General features: G+C 38.8%; 1 protein-coding gene and 1 long non-coding RNA gene across 3 annotated transcripts in view; one reads left to right on the top strand and one right to left on the bottom strand.

Moving 5' to 3' along the window:
* Positions 1 to 609: 609 nt before the first annotated feature.
* LOC132655832 (uncharacterized) lies at positions 610 to 19,082 on the bottom strand. The gene is made up of 2 exons (XR_009593712.1): positions 18,302 to 19,082; positions 610 to 2,243 (listed from the first exon to the last, which is right to left on the bottom strand). It is a non-coding gene; the product is annotated as an uncharacterized LOC132655832 (long non-coding RNA).
* A 176-nt stretch (positions 19,083 to 19,258) lies between these two features.
* Zfpm2 (zinc finger protein, FOG family member 2) overlaps positions 19,259 to 19,925 on the top strand; it is a 453,160-nt gene continuing 452,493 nt past the window's right edge. For both annotated transcript variants that reach the window (XM_060389514.1, XM_060389513.1), the window contains exon 1: positions 19,259 to 19,803. In XM_060389514.1, the coding sequence (XP_060245497.1) occupies positions 19,764 to 19,803 (40 nt within the window). In that variant the 5' untranslated portion in view covers positions 19,259 to 19,763. The remainder of the gene's footprint in view (positions 19,804 to 19,925) is intronic.

The raw sequence follows: 19,925 nt of genomic DNA, 5'->3' as shown, positions 1-19,925 counted from the left end.
CCCTCACAGTATTAATGAGACTGTGCCATGCTTGCAAACAGTAGCCTAGCATAATTGTCTTCTGAGAAGTTTCACCCAGGAGCTAATGGAAACGGATTCAGAGTCACATAGTCAGACAATAGGCTGAGCTCAGGGGGGTCTGTGGAAGAGTGTGAGGAAGGACAGAGGGAGATAAAGAGGTCAAGAACACGACAAGAAGCCCTACAAAGTCAACTTGCCTGGGCCCATGGGGACTCACAGAGACTGAACCACCAGCCAAAGAGCATGCATGGGCTGGCCCTGACCCCTTACACATATGTAACAGGTATGCATCGTGGTCAACATGTGGGCCCCCTAACAATGGGAATACAGGTTGGCTCCCACTCTGTTGCCTGCCACTGAATATTTTCCCCTTAGCTGGGCTGCCTTGCCAGGCCCCAGTGCGAGAGGATGAACTTAGTCCTGCTGTGATTTGAGATGCCCGGGTGTGTTGACACCCTTTGGGGTCCTTCTTCTCTGAGAAACTGGAAAGGTGGGGGGATGGGAAAGTGAGGGTGTGACTGGGAGGAGAAGAGAGTAGGGGCTGGGATAAGGATGTAGAGAAATTATATTAATAAACGAAAAACAAAATCAAAACATAATTATGCCTCATTTTTATATAAAAGTTAAGTCCAGATAGAGAAAAAATTAAATTAGCTACGTAAACAATTCACATGTTTTATAATCTCAGAATAGATATTATGCCTTTAATATATAAGCACAGTATCTTTAATACACAAACAAAAAGATATAATAGATAACACAATGACAAAAGAAAAATGGTAATGTATATGAAAAAGCATACCACACATAAACAGAGTAATGAATCAATCTAGAAAAATGAAAGAAACATCACAGGCAAAAGTGTGAGCAAATGACACCACAAATCTATGACTATTTAGGAGCATGAACAGCAATAGGAATGAACTCTGTGCTCCCCACTTATCTCTAGTTTTAGGTCTGGCAAAACGTTAACTCTTCTTTTCACTTTTCATGCCATAGAAAATTCTATGGAAAAAAATAGATTAAACAATGTTAAATGAGGAGTGAAAAGGGGGTATGTTTCTTTCGGTGGCTTTGTCTTTTTGATGTCTGTACCTCTATCACATCCAGAATCTGGGAAACAAAACAGACAGCTGATCGTCTGATAAATCTGACCCTGAGAAAGAAGACAGCTCATGGTAAGCGAGAAGTCAGAAGTCAGAGAGATCTAAGCGTGTGATTTTAAATTCCTCTGTTTATAGCATCAAAGCTCCGGTAAAGTCCACCAGGGTGTACCACAGACATTAGAGTATTTTCCTGTCTGATCTTTTCAGAAAGTTATCTCTGGTACGTAGAGAAACTACATGCTGAACCTATTACTACTACGGGAAATTTTGGAGTTGGTGCATTTGCTGTATTTCAAATCAGGGTGAGATTCTGGATTAAACAGCCCTAAACATTCATCATGACTGTAAACTGTTTTAGATATATGCAATAGAAATGTGTCTGGCATGGAATTTGTTATATTCTCAGAAAATAATTCAGGCAGGATAAGCTTGGATGTGATGCAGTAACAAATACACTTCAGAATCTCTGTGCTGTTTACTCCTGAGAAAGACCAGAGAGCTTTCAAAAGTTATCTCTTAACTAGTGACTCAGAGACCAGAGATACATTTATCTATCCAAGGACTAACTCATTCTCCTCCCCTCCTCCACCCACTAACTCCAAGTCAGTGAGGCTCAAAGGTATCCCACTCTGAGGTCTCACCCTGTAATAAACATCCTTCCTAAAACTGAAAATAACGATATGTAAGACGACTACAGAGAGAGGAGGAATACAGAGAAGGGTATGTGGTGTTATAACCGGGTCTAACCGTTCTTCTCACTATGTCTTTTCACAATGCATTGACATGTGGTAGCCAATATTGCTTCAAGGAAGAAGATGATAGCACAAATTCTTATGTTACAGTGAAGAGAAACTACTCTTTAAGATATGTAATACGTTTCCAGTCACAATATATCTTCAGGTTGACAACAGTGCTGTTGCCTTCCTCTAATGTATCAAATGGAGTCACACCTCCAGGCTCCTCAGTGTAGAACTATTTAACCCATCTTCATTCAGTCTATGCATGTCAAGGTCCAGTTGTCGGTCCTTTCTTCTGGGTGGCGTTGGTTTTCCATGATCAAGTGTCCTGAAACTCGATGCATTACCTCACACCCATCATATCAGGAAATAAGGCAGCCTGTAGTAAATAATATAAATTGAGGAGGGAAATAATAAGACATATATAGTGAGCAAAGCTCTTCAGTGATTCTGAAGTATAATTACACAGATTTCCTCTCAAAGCCCGTCCTTGCCATCACTCTCCTTGGAGTTAGTTAACAGACCATTCTCATCATGGAAGCAGTATTCAGGGGCTGCTCTCCAAATGGAAGAATTCAGTAATTGATTTGAGTATTTGAATTTAAAAGAAAAAACTTTAATCAAGAGTAGCTTGAGGTTTCCTCGATAAAATAATTGCCTCAAAAAGTTTGTTGATTTTAATGTTTCTTTTTAAAATTTATTTATTTATTTTATTAATTAGCCTATTCACTTTGTATCCCAGCTGTAGCTCCCTCCCTCATTTCCTCTCAAGCCCACCCTCCCTCCTCATCTCTTCCCATGTTCCTCCCCCAGTCCACTGATAGGAGAGGTCCTCCTCCCTTGCCCTCTGACCCTAGCCTATCAGGTCTCAAAAGGACTGGATTCATTGTCTTCCTCTATGGGCTAGTAAGGCTGCTCCTACCTCAGGGTGAAGTGATCAAAGAGTCAGCCACTGAGTTCATGTCAGAGATAGTCCCTGTTTCCATTACTAAGGTACCCACTTGGACACAGAGCTGCCATGGGCTACATCTGTGCAGGGGTTCTAGGTTATCTCCATGAATGGTCCTTGGTTGGAGTATCAGTCTCAGAAAAGACCCCTGGGCCCAGATTCTTTTTGTTCTGTTGCTCTACTTGTAGAGCTCCTGTCCACTCCAGGTCTTTATATCTCCTCTTTCTTTCATAAGATTCCCTGCACTCCGCCCAAAGTTTGGCTATGAGTCTGTTTTGACTCATAACTTGCACGGTAGAGTCTTTCAGAGGTACTCTGTGGTAGGCTCCTATCCTGTTCCCTGTTTTCTCCCTCTTCCTATGTTCATCCCTTTTGCCTTGAGTCAGGATTGATCATCTGACTGAAGGTCCTCCTTCTGCTTAGCTTCTTTAGATGTACAGATTTTAATGTTTATCCTATATTATATGTCTAATGTCCATTTATAAGTGAGTATATACCATGTGTGTCTTTCTGCTTCTGAGGTACCTTTACTCGGGATGATCTTTTCTAGTTCTAACTAGTTTCATAATCCACTAGCCATACAAAAGTTATTTGCTAAAAATAATATTTAATATTTTGTACATGGTTGTTTCCTTATAAACTTGACTCTTTCTCCCTCACCTCACTAGTATCCGCTTTTGATTTCCCTTAACAACTGGACTCTAGCCATATGCTCTCTCTGATCTTTGTATTATGCCACTGTGTTCAACTGTAAAGTGAATACCATGCCTTGTCACTCAGTGTTTTTAGTTCAATCTTCTTATGAATTTTACTTTTCCAGATCTTGAACTTGGAGCTCTCTTTAATGCCTGCAGGAAGCTAATTCGTCTTTCAAGTCACTTCTGTTTCCAATAATTTGGTAATGCAACCGATATCCTATGCTATTATGCTGGGAAGCATTTCAATTGTTAACAGGAGACAAATAGTTTGCATGAAGATATCCTTTTTAAAAATTCTTTATTATTTACACTTTATTCACTTTGGATTCCCCCTGTGGTTCCCTCCCTCCTCCCATCCTAATCCCTCTCTTCCTCCACCCTCTGCATGAATGCCCCTCCCAAGTCAACTGATAGGGGAGGTTTTCTTTTCCTTCCTTCTGATCCTAGTCACTTAGGTCTCATCAGGAGTGGCTGCATTGTCTTCTTCTGTGGCCTGGTAAGGCTGCTTCCCCCTCAGGGAGAGGTAATTAAAGAGAAGGCCAATCAGTTCATGTCACAGACAGTCCCTGTTCCCATTACTGTGGAACCCACTTGGATACTGAACTGCCATGGGCTACATCTGTGCAGGGGTCTTAGGTTATCTCCATGCATGGTCCTTGGTTGGAGTATCAGTCCCAGGAAAGACTCCTGTGCCCAGAATTTTTGGTTCTATTGCTCTCCTTGTGGAATTCCTGTCCTCTCCAGATCTTACTGTTTCCCACTTCTTTCATAAGATTCCCTGCACTCTGCCCAAAGGTTGCCCATAAGTCTCAGCATCTGCATTGATAGTCTGCAGGGCAGAGCCTTTCAGAGCTCCTCTTTGTCAGGCTCCTGACTTGTTCCCTCTTTTCGCCTTCTTCTGATGTTCATCCTCTTTGCCTTTCTGTATGGGGATTGAGCATTTTATCAAGAGTCCTCCCTCTTGATTAGTTTCTTTAGGTGTACAGATTTTTGTAGGTTTATCCTATATTATATGTCTATATGAGTGAGTATATACCGTGTGTGTCTTTTTTGCTTCTGGGATAGCTCACTCAGGATGATCTTTTCCAGATCCCACCATTTAACTGCAAATTTCATGATTTCCTTGTTTTTCATTGCTGAGTAATATTCCACTGTGTAGATGTACAACAACTTCTGTATCCATTCCTCCACTGAGGGGCATCTGGGCTGTTTCTAGATTCTGGCTATTACAAATAAGGCTGCTACAAACATGGTTGAGCAAATGTCCTTATTATGTAATTGAGTCTCTTTTGGGTATATGCCTAGGACTGGTATAGCTGGATCTTGAGGAAGTGCTATTCCTAGTTTTCTGAGGAAGAACCAGATTGTTTTCCAGAGTGGTTGTACAAGTTTACATTCCCACCAGCAGATATCCTTTTAAGTTAGAATTTTCAATGATGTTTAGCAAAGACATTGCCTTATCAACAGCTAAAGTAGAATATGGTCCTTATTTTATGCTGTTTATCCTAACAATGTAGTTATGATGCACTTAGAAAAGCAAACCTTTTAAAGATAATATTCTCTATGTTAATAAACCATTAATACATTAGCTCTTGTAATTCCTGTTAGTAGAGTACATTTATATTAGTTATTAATACTCAATAAAATAATACAGTTATTATTTCTACATGAAAAATCTCTCATTGTCCATTCATTCCATGAGACCAGAACATAAGGTCAGTACTGACCAAAACAGAATTTGGGATGTAGTAGCTGCTAAAAAAAAAAAAAAAAAAAAAAGTCATGTTCTTATTATCGGTAATATTAAGAATCAGTTATATTTTAAAGTAGACAGAGCTTTTTGTTGGTCAAAACCCAAATAAATGTGTGACACCTTATAGTCAATTTACAAAGAGCCACAGTGTGCTGGAGAGCAGGAGTTACAGCATTGGCAGGATTTGATCTTTTTCATGATTCTGAGGAAAATGCATCTTATGTTCCTCTGCCAGTACCTTAGCATCTTGTGTTCTGAAGAAAGTCTTTGAATTTTATGACTTTCAAAAGCATCATCTCACCTCTGCTATCCCTTTCATCCTCACATCCTCTCTCTCTTTTACTCACTCACCCACTCATTCACTCACTCATTGACTCTCTCTTTATGTGTGTGTCCATTTCTCTTTGTGTCTCTGTCTCTCTCTTCATGTTTGTCTGCAGATTTTCACTTCTCAAAATGGTACCAGTCATACTAAAATGATGCCCACTTAATGACTTCATTTTAATTTAATTACCTGTGCAAAACACCTATTTCCCAATAACCTCATATTCTGAAATACTGAGGATTACGATTACAATGGGAACCTGTTAAAAACACAGTTAATGGATAATCCTGTTGCATTAATGATTAATATTTTGTTTTGTAGGTTTAATTCATGTTATATAATTCTATCATAGGCAATAGTTCTTATCAATATTTTCTGAAATAAAAATGTTTATATAAAAATCAAATGCAAGTTCCTTATTTTTTATGGACATAATTATGCTTAATGTATTGTACACCGTTCTTCTGCAGTGTGCTCAAGAAATTCTTCAGTTGCCTCTTCTGTCCCAGAGTTCAAGATACCATCTGTTTTGAGTGTATCACAGTAAATAATTGGTTATGAAAGAACAAAGAATCAGAAACACACAGTATACCTCTATAAAGGTCATCTTCTTAAAGGGGTCCCTATGCTTTAACTCTGAAAAAAACTATTGTTTAACCCAGGTCTTCTACTGGGAAATTGTTTCATACTGTTATAAAAACTTGGTGGGCTTAAATAAGTATTGAAAGAATAGCCATGAAAAATAATCAAGGCATTCATTTAATTAAAATCAATATCTTCATCATTTTGGTGGTCATTGGTATTTTGTTCTTGATCAGGTGAAATGTCCTCATAATTAACACAGTGGTGAACTGGAAACCTGTGCTGTGGTGCCCAGACAGATACTGTCAAGCAAACAGAGTCAGTTACTTTTATGGAAACCATAAAAATAATATTTGCAAATAAAAGGTTGATAGGCAAAGAATTGTCTGGTTTCTCTTTAACCTGCACCGGTATTGCTTCCTCTGAATGCCACTATCAAGCAAGACAGGGTTGGCCTGGAAGCAGTCCTCTAAGGGATGAAACATGACCACCAGCTGCACCATCCCAGCTCAGAATGCCGTGTCCCACCTCTTGCTGATTTACTTGTCCCAGATTGCATTGTTAAATATTGTCATCTAACTTCTAGTCGTGACTTGTGTTTTTATTGCTGGCCCTGTTAAGACAGAGAGATTAATGGGTTATAGATATTCCTAAAGAACAATTAATTTATTAAACTTATGAAAATTACAGAGAGGGCCTACACTGTAGCTCAATCATCATTTTCTTTTCTTTTAAAATAAAAAGTCCAAATCAATTATCCTTTTCTTACTTCTTAACTCTTTTCAGTGCTTACGTTTCAGTGTGTTGTTAAAATTTAAAATTGTAATTTCAGTTTTTTTTAACATTACGGCATAGATCATTGCCCTTTGCAGAGCTATCTGCTTTAAGTAAGTGTCTATTCTGTAGCATTTAAATCAAGGAAGGAATATAATATTAGATTGTTAGCAGGTCTGTGTTGTGGTTAGATATCAAGTAGCAAAGGAAATACTAGAAGGACCGACCAGGTACGGAGCCAATATACAATATGCGTCTCTATTTACTGACGGTGAGGGAAGTTGATAATTCAATCCTGGGGTGACATTTTTTGTATGGAAGTCTGGTCTTGTTATTTTTCACTGGTAAGGGCATTTTGCCTCACCAGTAAAATAATACAAAACTTTCCAAATCCCTGTAATGTTGTCATCCAAGTAATGTGTGTTTGGAGATTCAGGCTTTGGTCAAAGAAGATGATCAGAGACAAGTGATTTTTCTGCTTTAATTGTTATCCATGGATAATTTCCTTCCAGCCTGGGAGAACAGGGACAGGATGTGTGACAATGTGACACAGGAAAAGCAGACTTAAAAGTTTAGCAAATATAAACACAAGGTTTAGAGTATATACCCCAAACAAAATATAGTATTGGGCCTATCTACTGAGGTCTTTAGTCATTCAAATGTTACCATGTCACCAAGTGACAAGAAGAAATGTGTAGTCATCAACTAACTGTCTTACCAAACCTATGTATTTCGCAACCTCCTGCCATATGTTCTATTGAGAATCTAACGAAATCATGAAACTAGAAAAGCAATGCTTGATGTTATATTAAATTCAAGCAGCATTTCCCACACCTGCCAAAAGCATTATCAAGGGTGTGTTTGACTTTTCTCTTTTTTGGCTTTTTGTTTTGTTTTGTTTGTTTTTAGCCAGATAAATGGATAGAGAATGCTCAAGAAATATTGTTTATGACTGTTTTATCTTCTCTGTATAGAGTTGTTCAACATACAGACAAGAAAAGAGAATTCCTTTCAACATCTGACAAATTGTGAACATTTTCAAGAATGTTTTACAGGTCCGTCTAGGAAAGGAAGCACACACAATCAAATGTTTAGACCGAGCTTCCCTCCTTAGAAATCCACAGTCTAAAATATAGTCCTTGAATATAATAGTTAATCAGCGGATCAGCTTGTTTTCGAACTCTAGAAGCTATAAGGATTGCAGTCCGAACAAGAACGAAGGACCCAGTGGAGTTCTCCATGTAAAAGCATCCTAACTAGAGCGTGGAATTCCAATTACTGTCCAGACTCTGTTGATTTCCTTAAGGTTTGTAACTGCTCATTATTATGGAAACTTAAGTGATAAAAGGAATGGTTGGCTTTCCACACAGGTAGCAGCAGAGGGCTAGAGTTCCTGCTTCTCCAGCTATATAGTTCAGGCTTATTGAATGAATGCTCTTATTCTGAACGTTCATTTTTTTCACTGACAATTTTTTTTTCTTTTGCACAAATGTAAGTATGCTGGACAAAAGAAAGTATTCATCAACAGAATTATTATATCTAGCTTTTCTTTCTAGTGTTGGTTTTTGTTATTTTGGATGGTACCATTCAGCTGTGGTCTTCTTATAGGAAGGCAGAAGAGATACAGGAACTGGGTATTGGTTGCGTTAGTGGCATTCTGATGTGTTTTGAAATCCTCAAAGCCATTATTGTAGTGTATCTCCTCACACAGATCTTAATTCATCACAATATAAGGAACACAGGTTCCAGGGTGAAAACACTTTTTCTATCCTTTATTTTGCATGCAGTTGGATTTCTTTCAAAGCTACTGCTTCTCCCACAGAGAGTTTATTTATTGATTTGTTCATTCATTCATTCATTGTTTTAAGTGTGTGGTATGTGTGATTATGTACATGGATGTTCACATGATTGTGGGCACATGCATATGGGGAGTTATGGTAGTCAGAGGTTGATATCTTTCTTGATTTCTCTGCAAGCCCGGAGCTTGTTCGCTCTGCAAGCTAGGTACCCAGTTTGCTCTAGCAATCCCCCATCTGTGTTCATGAGCGCTGGGGTTCCAGTTGTGCCACTGTGCCCCCTGGAACTAATTTGGGTGCTGGGATCTGCACTCCAGTCCTTAAACGTGCTTGCCCAGAAAGCCCCTTATCCACTGAGCCATTTCCTCATCCCATGAAGCAGAGAGGTTTTACCTTGCTTTGTCTATTGAGAGTAAAACTTGAGTTAGTTTAGCATTAGCTAAAATGAAGCAAACAAGCAAAAATTGTTATCCTAGTCATAATCTTATTGCTGTGATCAAATACTCTGGCAAAAGTAGCTCTCGGGCTTTGTTTTTTGAGAAAGGGCTCATTTTGGCTCACGGTTTTAGGGTACAGTCCAACCTAGTGGGAAGCCCTGATGACAAAAACTTGAGACAGCTGGTGACATTGCATCTGAAATCAAGAAGCAGAAATAATGAATGTTTGTGCTCAGCTGGCTAGTTCCTGCCTTTCACCCAGTCCGTGGCCTCAATCCTCAGAACTGTGCTGCCCTTTTTTAGAGGGTGTTTTCCCAGCACAATTAATATGATTGAGATAATCACTCTCACTTATGCCCAGAGACTAACAAACTCTCTCTCAGAGGTGTGCCTGAATTGTTTCTTAGGTGATGTTAGCTCCTGAGAATACGACAATAAATATTAGCCATCACAAGGGTAAATATACATTTTAACAATTAATATATTAATGAGAAAAAAAAATCTTGTAAAAGCCAGGATCTTGAAGATAAGTAATTCTTATCTTCAAGATAAGAAGGTTTATGAATAGAAATTAGGAAGTTAAAGTTTTTTTGAGATATATGTATCAGATGATGAACCTGTTATTTTTGGAGAGCATAACAGATATGACAACTCTTACCCTACACACTGAGTAACAGCTGTAGAATCAGATCAAGGCTGAAGTCTTTTCAGTTTCCTTTTTCACCTGCTATCCACAATATATGGATTTTGTTTTTATGGTTGTCAGATCACTTTTTTTAGAATGTTCAAGGACAGCAGCAATAGAAAGCCCCTAAGGCCTCAATTCTACACAAAGAACTCTAGGCAACTTAAAAATGCTGAGAGAAAAAAAATAGTTTTCTCCAAGGAAGAACTATATAAAATGGTTATATAATACCAAATGAACAGCCTTAAAACAAGCTTACAAATAATATTATACAGACTTAGCAGGTTGCTTAAGCTATTTAAGAATATATGTTTTTATAAGTATGTAATCTATTGTATATTATGTATTTGATATAAGATATAAAATAGTTATATAAGCATTTTTGCATAAAATATAGAATACATTACATATAAGTAAATAATATATAAACATATCTAATATGAATAATTAATATTTAGTACAATTTATAAATAATTATTTATATTATATGTATGATTGATATAAATTATAGTACATAATTTATATTGTAATTATAATGTAGATTAGTATAACTATACAATATAGAGCAATTGGATATATGCAAAATGTTAGAAGTATTAATAATAATATATTATTTACATATTACTATTAAATATATTTAATTTAATTAAAATAACATATTATATTAAATTAAGTATAGCATTAAATGTATTTTATATTTATATTCAATATAAATTTTTATATTTTATATATAGTGCATATATATGCAATTGTTGTATGTAACAGCAGTTAATAAAAAAATAGAGGGCATGGGAGTGGTTGCAGGGAGAAAAGGGAAGGGAAAAATGATGTAATCATAATGCCTCCAAAATAAAATAAACTATTAAAATGATTATATAAGATGGTTTAGCAATCTGTACATTGTTTCAAGAAATGTTAAATATGTAAGAATCACTAAGTGTGATTATTAAATTATTAAATAGCAATCCTCGACACAATGTTCCATCCAGGTACAAATCATGGAGATGGGATCAAAAGAGACGGTGTTTCCTGGTTTTTTACCAGAGGCATTTTAAACTATCATGAAGCTTTGTCCGATACTTTCTGTTCATTGTATTGCTCTGAACTACATCACATGACCAATCTAAGATGGAAGGTCTCAAAAAACTAGTGTTATTTGGAACCGAGTTACATCTTTAGTAAGATTAGTGTTAAGTAGCTGAAAAGGGAAGTGGAGAAAAATTTGGTATAATTAATTAATGGCTGATAATAATTCATCCTTGCTGAGATGCATATATATATGAACACAACTAACATTCAGTAACTGTTGTCTGCAATGTCATTATAGTTCCATTCTAATATAAGTAAGCTAAGACACACAGCATTTCATAGCATAGAAAATAAATTGCCTAAGAACTGAAAACCAAGGCAACAAACCTAAAGCACTGCTTCTAGACATATTGATAATGCTATATTGCACATATGCCACTTATAAAAAATGCACAATTTAAAAATGACAAGCCTAAGTGGGGAAGAAGTAAGATATTCAACAGGGTAAAGATGCTATACTATATTCAAATTTTCCACCCCTTCTACTCAGCCTATGTGACTAGAAATGAAATATGAAAAGGTTTGTCTTTCTATGACTGTGTATCAGTCAAGATGCCTTGAGCTTTGAGTAACAAAAATGCAACATAAAGTGTTTCAAACATGTATAAATCTTATTAGGTAGGAAGTCCAAATGTTTAGCATATACAAAGTCTTGTGTAATTATGCTCTGGTTTTATTTGTATATAATTCTTTTTGCCTCATACTTCTCTATGTTCAAGAAATAGAGATAATTTAAAGAACTTTGAATTCACTGCAGGGTAAAAATCAAGGAAACCTTTGGGATAATGATGGAAAGAAAATTTCCATGGCATAGAATTACATATTTATAGTGGGTCAGAAAGATGATGGATCCAAGAACACCTTTGTAAAATAAAAGAGACCCACATAGATATAGTTAGGTGTTTTCTCTGAATTTGCTGCCATATTTGAATGCATCATATTAACCATGGGAGTAAATTAACAGTAGTGTATAGAATACTAGGAATAATTATGATCTATAGGAAAAACGAGTCAAAACAGAATTAGGCCACATTAGAATACTGTGGGAGCTGGGTGTGGTGGCACACACCTTTACTCCCAGACCTCAGGAAGGGAGAGGCAGGCACATCTGTAGGCCAGCCTGCTCTACAAAGTGAGTCTAGGACAGCCAAGGCTACACAGAGAAACCCTGCCTCAAAAAACGAAACAAAACAAAGCCTACAAACAAACGAACAAAAAATTTATGAGTCCGTTGTTAAATAGTGTTCAGTATTCACAAATCTTTAGTTCTCCCTAAATTCTTTTTCAATGAGGTGTTTTTTTTTATGCAAGTTGGCAAGTAGATACCGAGAGGAGACTTGATTCTATCTATACATATAGCAAGTATTTTAAAAATATGTTTAATTTTTTTCTTTTCATTCAGTAATTTATGGAAAAAGTTTTATAGGTTAGAATATAAAATTCACCACACAAGTATAAACATTCTTCTCGTGAATTATAACAACATCCACAAAATTTATGTGCAAAGTAATCTGTTAGAGTCTTATTCAAATGTGGAAAAGCAAAGCAGAAAGTAAGACTAAACATGTGGGGCCAGAATCTACATAGTCAAGAGGGTTGTGGATTTGCATGTCAATTATCATGCCCTTGAGGGACTCTGCCTTTGAAACTACAAATACTTCCACCCATCAGCCACCTTGGTGAGAATGTCCAAAATCAGCAATAGATGGATGGCCTTGTGGTATATGATGACACTTAATTTATGCTGGAGACTTGCTCACCTAAGCTCACAAGGCTTGTTTGCTATATAGGGGGAAAAATCCTAGATGACACTTTTATAACTTTTCTGAAAGTAGAAATTTTAAAATAGTTTGAGGCTTCTAAATTTGAATATTTAATCAAGCATACAATGTCTCAGATGGCTAAATTTTGCCTTAGTTTAGTCTTTGGGGTTGAATATTACAGGAATTAACTTGTATGAATTTAGCCCCAAAATTACTGAACAAAAAGGGATAAGGAAATTTTCTTCCTGAGGAGACAGAGGCATCTCAGTGCCTCCCAGGTCAGCAGTGTTTCTGCAGCCCCAGAAGCCTGGAGCAGGAAACAGAATATAACCCTATGGATTGTCCTCAGCTGCTACAGAGACACTTGTTTTGCTTAATTTTTTTCTCTACCGTCACCGTAGTAGTTAGCTTTCTACTGAAGGAACAGTGTGGAGGAGGAAGGACTTACTCTGGCATACAGCTCCGGAGGAACGTCATGAAAAGGGAAGTGTGGCAGCTGGAGCTTGACGGTCAAGCTTGCTTTCTCCAGGACTCCAGCAGCATTGCCCCTAACCCCACCCCTACCTATAATTACCTACTTCCCTTGGCTATGTCACACCTCCTATGAGTCCCACAACCCCAGCAACGCTATCAGCTGGGACCAACCTTCCAAACACAATAGCCTGAGGAGTTCATTTCACAAATAAACTAGCATAGTGCCCAACCCCACCACATCCTTTACATGGTAACAGAATGCCACAATGCTAATTTTACCTCTCCACTCAATGGGCCAGCTCATGTAGTGATTTCAGCTCTTTATACTAACTCTGCTCATGTAGTGATTTCAGCTCTTTATACTAACTCTGAATCACTAAAGAAACTTTAGACTTGCCAGATTGGAGACATATACTTTTTTGAGGCCGTGTATACTCCATAAGAACATGAAGTCATCTTACATAAATGTAGCTCCCTTTTCCTGTACCTTGTATTCTGTTGATAAGGCTTAGGAATCAGTCTCCAAATGAGACAGTATCTGTTTAAATTAACTGTTTATTTCAATAGTTCTGCTGAGATGTCCTATATGTCCAATTCTGGGGGCACCCTTAAAAATTAGAAGCTTCCTACAGAAGTGAGTAGAGGTAAGACAGCCTTGGTAAAGACAGGTTTTACACAGAACAGCATGGTCGATGTACTGCAATGGAATAGGGGCTGTGGTGTACACACATCTATGTCAGCGCCTGAGAAGGTGCTTCTCACTGATATTGGGAGGATAATGATGTCTTCCAGTGAAAAATACCTACTCTAAAATAGCAGAGCTGTATAGAAGTAACCCTGATTGAGCAGACCAAAGCGAGATACAATGGATGTGATCGAGACTCAGACACTAATGTACACATAGATGATAATGAAGGATCTAAAACAAGTCATGAAGAGTTGATGTGTGTTTTTACTTGTATTCTGCAACAATGTAAGACTGAAAAATGATGTGTTGACATTGGAAAGTTTCCATAAATATGACCACTAGTAATTTCTCATTTGCATTTTCCCAGCGAAGAAACTCTAAAAAGACAGCAACTCCTGTTTCTTACGGGTTTTAGGGAAAACTCTCAGGGCCTCCTGTTACAGGAACAACATAGAATATAAGATAGTCTCATCAGACACACGCATGGAATGTTTTGATTGGTTGGGGAATGAGAAGGGTTATATTTGCAATTCATGCCTTGATAATAATAATGAGGTTCCTGATCTCTGCAGATCTGACTATTTCCCACTTCTTACATAAGATTCCAGGAACCCCACAAGGAGAGCAACAGAACCAGAAAATTTGAGCACAGGGGTCTTCCCAGAGACTCATACTCCAACCAAGTACCAGGCATGGAGATAACCTAGAACCCCTGCACAGATGTAGCCCATGGCAGTTTAGTGTCCAAGTGGGTTACATAGAAATGGGAAGAGGGACTGCCTCTGACATAATCTGACTGGCCTGCTCTTTGATCACCTCCCCCTGAAGGGGGAGCAGCCTTACCAGGCCACAGAAGAAGACAATGCAGCCACTCCTGATGTGATCTGATAGGCTAAGATCAGAAGGAAGGAGAGGAGGACCTCTCCTATCAACGGACTTGGGGAGGGGCATGCATGAAGGAGGGGGAGGGAGGGTGGGATTGGGAGGGGAGGAGGGAGGGGCTTATGGGGGATATAAAATTAATAAAGTATAATTAATAAAATAAAATAAAAATTAAAAAATATAGTGTAAAAATTGATTACAATAAATACTCAGAAAACAAACAAACAAATAATAATAATAATGAAGAGGAGTAGATGGGAAAAGAGGGAGAAGGAGCAGAAAAGGGAGGAAGAGGAGAAAGAGAAGGTATTAGTGTTTTTTTTAAATACAATAATATTATTACCAGAACAGAATACGAAAGTATCTGAATCTGTACAGCTTGAGGAAGGTACTCCTTTACTGTTTACTGTACATGTTCTATTTTTCATTATACAGTCTTAGGAACAAAGCTCTCTCTCTTTAAAGGGAGTAACTCCATGATTATTTTCTAACAGAAAAGTGACTTGAATGCAAAAGGATGGGCACAATAAGTAACATCGTAAGTCATACTCATTTTAGGTTCCTGGGTTTCATAAGCTCTTGAAAATAATGAGAACTAAGATTTTAATGCATATTGATACAAAAATATTTTTTCATATATCTCTGATAATCTGATAAACTAAGTGGACACACTTAGGTAAGTATTTGTGCATACAAACTCCTGCTAGGCATTGACAGCCTCTTGAAGTTGAGTGACTGAATGTTTTCAGAGCCCTTTTTACAACAAGCAAATAGTCATTTTCATAGATATGAAACACGAATGCCATTTAGGTCAAACTGTTGATCTCTATTTTTAAACTGTTGAATTTATTTTTAAAATCAAGATTAATACACACTTTTCACAGTGCATTCTTGTTCAATTCATTGTTATAATCTTAAATCAAAGGTAGGTAAACTGTGCTCAATTTCTGATTATGACACAAAGGCAAACATCCAGGCTTTTTACTATTACTTTCATAATAAAGAAGGCAGCGTACTGTCTAATAAGATGTGATCTGGGAGGTTGCTTTATCAATTTCTTGATCCCTTGGAGAAAAAAAAAGGCTAATTTTAAAAACAAATCCCAGAATAAGACAGACATGAATGAATCCAGTTAGCCCAAGAGCTGCATTTCTGTACTGTGCCAAAAACTGGATATTTTTTGAGAGAAATTTGTACCTTCTAGCTTACCTTGCATAAATATTACATCAATCAAGAATTAAATATATTTATGACTACAGGAAGTACTTTAGCATTTCCATAGCTTTTCTATAAACAGTATTGCAAACATCCATATATATGAAAGTGCTAAAATGGTACATTGGTAAGTTTTCCTGATAAAATACAAAATATCCAGTTAAATTTGAATTTCAAATAAGTTGCAAGTATGATTTAGGATCAGTATGTACCAAGTGTATGAAGCATACTTATCCTGAATAATTTGTTTTGTCATTTGACACTGATGTTTAACTGGGTACCTTTTTTAAAATTAATGTTAAAACTATACCAACCTTATAAAATTGTAAATAATATCATATAACTCATCTGTTAATGAAAACTTGATTTTTCATAACACAATAGTTTTAGAAATAGCATTTCATTTGCTGTTGGACATATGATCTCTAGCTAAGAGCAGCTATTTAAGTATATATATATATATATATATATATATATTCTCATTGAATTTGTAATTAAATTCTACTCTTTCTCTCCTAATCATTCTATGCTAAGATGCATTTTTTTACTTCTGAGACGTTAGGGAGAAGAGTAGCTAGAGGTAGGTGTTCATTTCAGATTGATTGCAGATCAATCCTTTAAACATTTAAGAAGCTATTACTTAGAGTTACATGTTCTCTGCTTATAAAGTAACTATCGTTTTATATGGGATTTAAAAGGATTTCTTATGAGAAGCAGAAACTTTTCTAAATAAACCAATATGTAGATATTAAGTCAGCGAGTCTCAAAATGAATAATTCATTTTTAAGTAAATGAGAAATTATTTTGTGCGGTTACTTACACATTTGCACATGTATAGTTAATAGTCATTGGCGACACGGGGTATTAGTTGTGAATTGTGGTTTTCAATATCACAGACACATTTGTTGCTGTGGTTTTGCAATATCGTTTCCTGATGCTTTGCTCAACTGTGGTTTTCATAATCATTGTTTGGTAGCTATGTAGCAATGGTTTGGAGCAGCTAGATCCATTTGGACAGAGATAATTGCTTATAGGTTTTGCTGTCTTTTCATTTTATAACTACAGTGAGTTAAACCAGAGAAAATAAAAATCGACCCTTAAATATGATTCATAGCCTCATTTAAAAATGATGAGATAATAGTTGTATGAGTATTCAGCTTATTTCATTCATATGGACTAGAATTGATATACATTTATGCATTTACATAAACTAGAATACTATTTTAATAACATACTCTGGTTATTTTATCAATTTGCCTAAAATTTCCTTACTTTTGTTATTTTAAGCTTTTAAACGTAATATTTAGCTCTGAGATTTATTTGTTTCTCTTTTGCTTTGCATATTTAACTATTTCAGATGCCAAAAGAAACACTAACTAATGTTATTTTCATTCCTTTTGGGTGATATAAGTCAGACAAATATGTCAAAAACCTACAAAAACTGTAATGTACAATAAATCCAATTTGAAGATTCTGAGCACATCAGTTTAACTGTAATGAATTGAGAAAGGAGGGGAAAAGCCATAGTCTGTGTTTGATTATTCACCCCACAACACAAGTACAAATAACCTTGCTTTTCATGGTACTTAGTACCTTAATCTGTTTGATTTTCAGGGCAGAGACTTGGTCATTTAGTGCATTTTCCATTGCAAAGGAGCGTGTACCGCACTGTTATAACCTCATATGGCCATAGAGCTAATGGTGATGTAATAAAAGTCACAATTGGTTGTCAGCCTGGTGCTGAAGGTATTGCTCAGACATACCCTTCAGGAGGTAACTCTTTACACCTTTCCGAAGATGTCCTGATGGGCTGATAAATGACAGTGGGCGGAGTGCCTCTCGCACAGGGAGCGTCCTGCATTATGCTCAGCCAGCCTGGGCTTTATGCTGACCCCAGACACTTTTAGAGCATCATTTGATGATACTCACAAAGATGCTAGTCAACCAGACAAAGGGGACACGATTTCAGGTCAGAGTTGACAATTCCAGTCTACTGGAGGAAACATTAGCGCTACCTTGGGAATGTATGTAAACTGCAAAGGAGTTGATTGGTAAATAGTAATTACATGAAGTGGCTGATTCTGCACAACCCAGTCCCTTCTAGCACACCTGAAAGAACTGCATTTAGTACTCAGTGTATACAGAGCTGTGTAAAACTAAGCCAACCTCACTCACCTTAACTTAACTAAAATAATTGTATGCAGTCACTTCAAAATAATGCTCTCTTGTGCCTTGCCATTTCCCAAATCGTAAACATACAATGAATGAATACGAAAGAAACAGAACGCGATAAACCAAAGAACCAGGAAATAGTTGTTAGGTCTTACCTGATTGAAAAATTATGGCAAGATTAAATCTGTTATTAGCTCCATGATGCTTCCCGTGGCAGATCTAAGAGAAAGGAAGGTCACGGGGGCAGCGCGGAGCTGCAGAACTTCCACAGACTTTGTAAAAAGTTAGTGCTTCCTATTAGAGGTGATAGTTCCCTTCCTACCTACAGCGAATCATCCAGCTAACCACAGTCCTTTTGGAAGAGAGAAAAATATCTGCCTGACTCCCGATAACGGGATTTTATTATTTCAAATGGAAACTCTCAAGCAAGATGCAGAAAAGCGCTCTGAGTACAGCTCAGCACCCCATCCTTGTGGGCCTAGTGGGGGATGGTCCGGTCTGCAGCACTCTCCCGAGAACTGTCAGCAATGAAATGGTCTCCTGAGAGCCCTGGCAGATGAGAGGACTTAACGGGCCCCAAGACACACAGTTGGCATTTGTGATCAGCTGGCTTTCGCCCGGGGACTTTGCCAGTGGCCTAACCTTCCTGCCAAGAAACTGGAAGGGCGGAGGGCGGGGGCTCCTGGAGGGGCGCGGTGACTGCAAGCACAAAGTTTATGGAAGGAGACTGAGATTTCTTTGTGCCCTGCTCGAAGGGCGAGGCATTAGGGAGGAGAGTTAGAGGGTCCTTTGGAAGAGGCTGTTGGAAGAAGTTGCTGGAAGGGGAGCGGGGGAAGGGTGGGCTGGCAGCTGCCCAGCATTGACGCGGTGACAAATGCAGAAGGTGGCCCCCCTCCAAATCTAACGTCTCCCTCCACCCCCATCAACTCCTTCGACTCCCACCCACGCCGCGAGCCCCTTGGACTCCACGCGACCTAGGCCGGGCTGTGAGTTTGCATCCGGACTGGCTTTGGATGCAGCCAATCCTCCTTTCGCTGATGGCATAGTCTCCCCTCCCAATAGCCCGGGCGCGCCCCTCCCTCGCGCGCCTCGCCACCTCCCGCAGCAGTGCGAGCGCGGCGCGGCCCGGAGCGGCGACGGCGGCGCCTGAGTCTCTCTGCCCGGCAGCCGGGGACACGGAGAACGAGCGCGCGCCTCCTCCTGTACCCTCCGCCCCTCGCAGCCCCAATCCCCCGCGCGCTCCCCTTCCCCTCCCTCCTTCTCTTCTTTCTCTTACCCCCCTCCACCCCCTTCTTCCCCTTTTCTCTCTGCCTGGCCGATCGCTCCTAGATTTCCATCCTCCCCCCCACAGCCCCATCGCTCTCCCCGTCGCCCCCTCCCTTCTTCCCTGTCACACTCTGCCCCCTTCTCCGGGTTTCTCATTTGCTTGCTCATCTCCAAACGTGGATCCGTGGCTCCCAAAGGAGCCCAGCGCCGGGATCCCGCGCGCACAGAGCACCTGGAGTCTGGCCGGCGGCGGCCCGAGCCTAGCCAGCGGCAGCGGCGGCGATAGCCCGGGGAGCAGTAGCAGGGACCGCGGACACCGCGGGAGCCCCAGCGGCAGCGGCCGCAGCCGAGATGTCCCGGCGAAAGCAGAGCAAACCCAGGCAGATCAAACGTAAGTTTGCGCGCGGGACCCGGAGTTGGTGGGATCGGTTCCTGGGAGAGGAGCGCACGCGGCGGGAAGGGTGGAAGACTCTCGGGGCGAAAGGCTCCTGGTCCTCGGGGTTTGTCAAACTT

The sequence above is a fragment of the Meriones unguiculatus genome, chromosome 8 (assembly GCF_030254825.1).
Source record: "Meriones unguiculatus strain TT.TT164.6M chromosome 8, Bangor_MerUng_6.1, whole genome shotgun sequence".
Taxonomy (NCBI): Eukaryota; Metazoa; Chordata; class Mammalia; order Rodentia; family Muridae; genus Meriones; species Meriones unguiculatus.
This window is presented reverse-complemented; position numbering and strand designations above follow the sequence as displayed.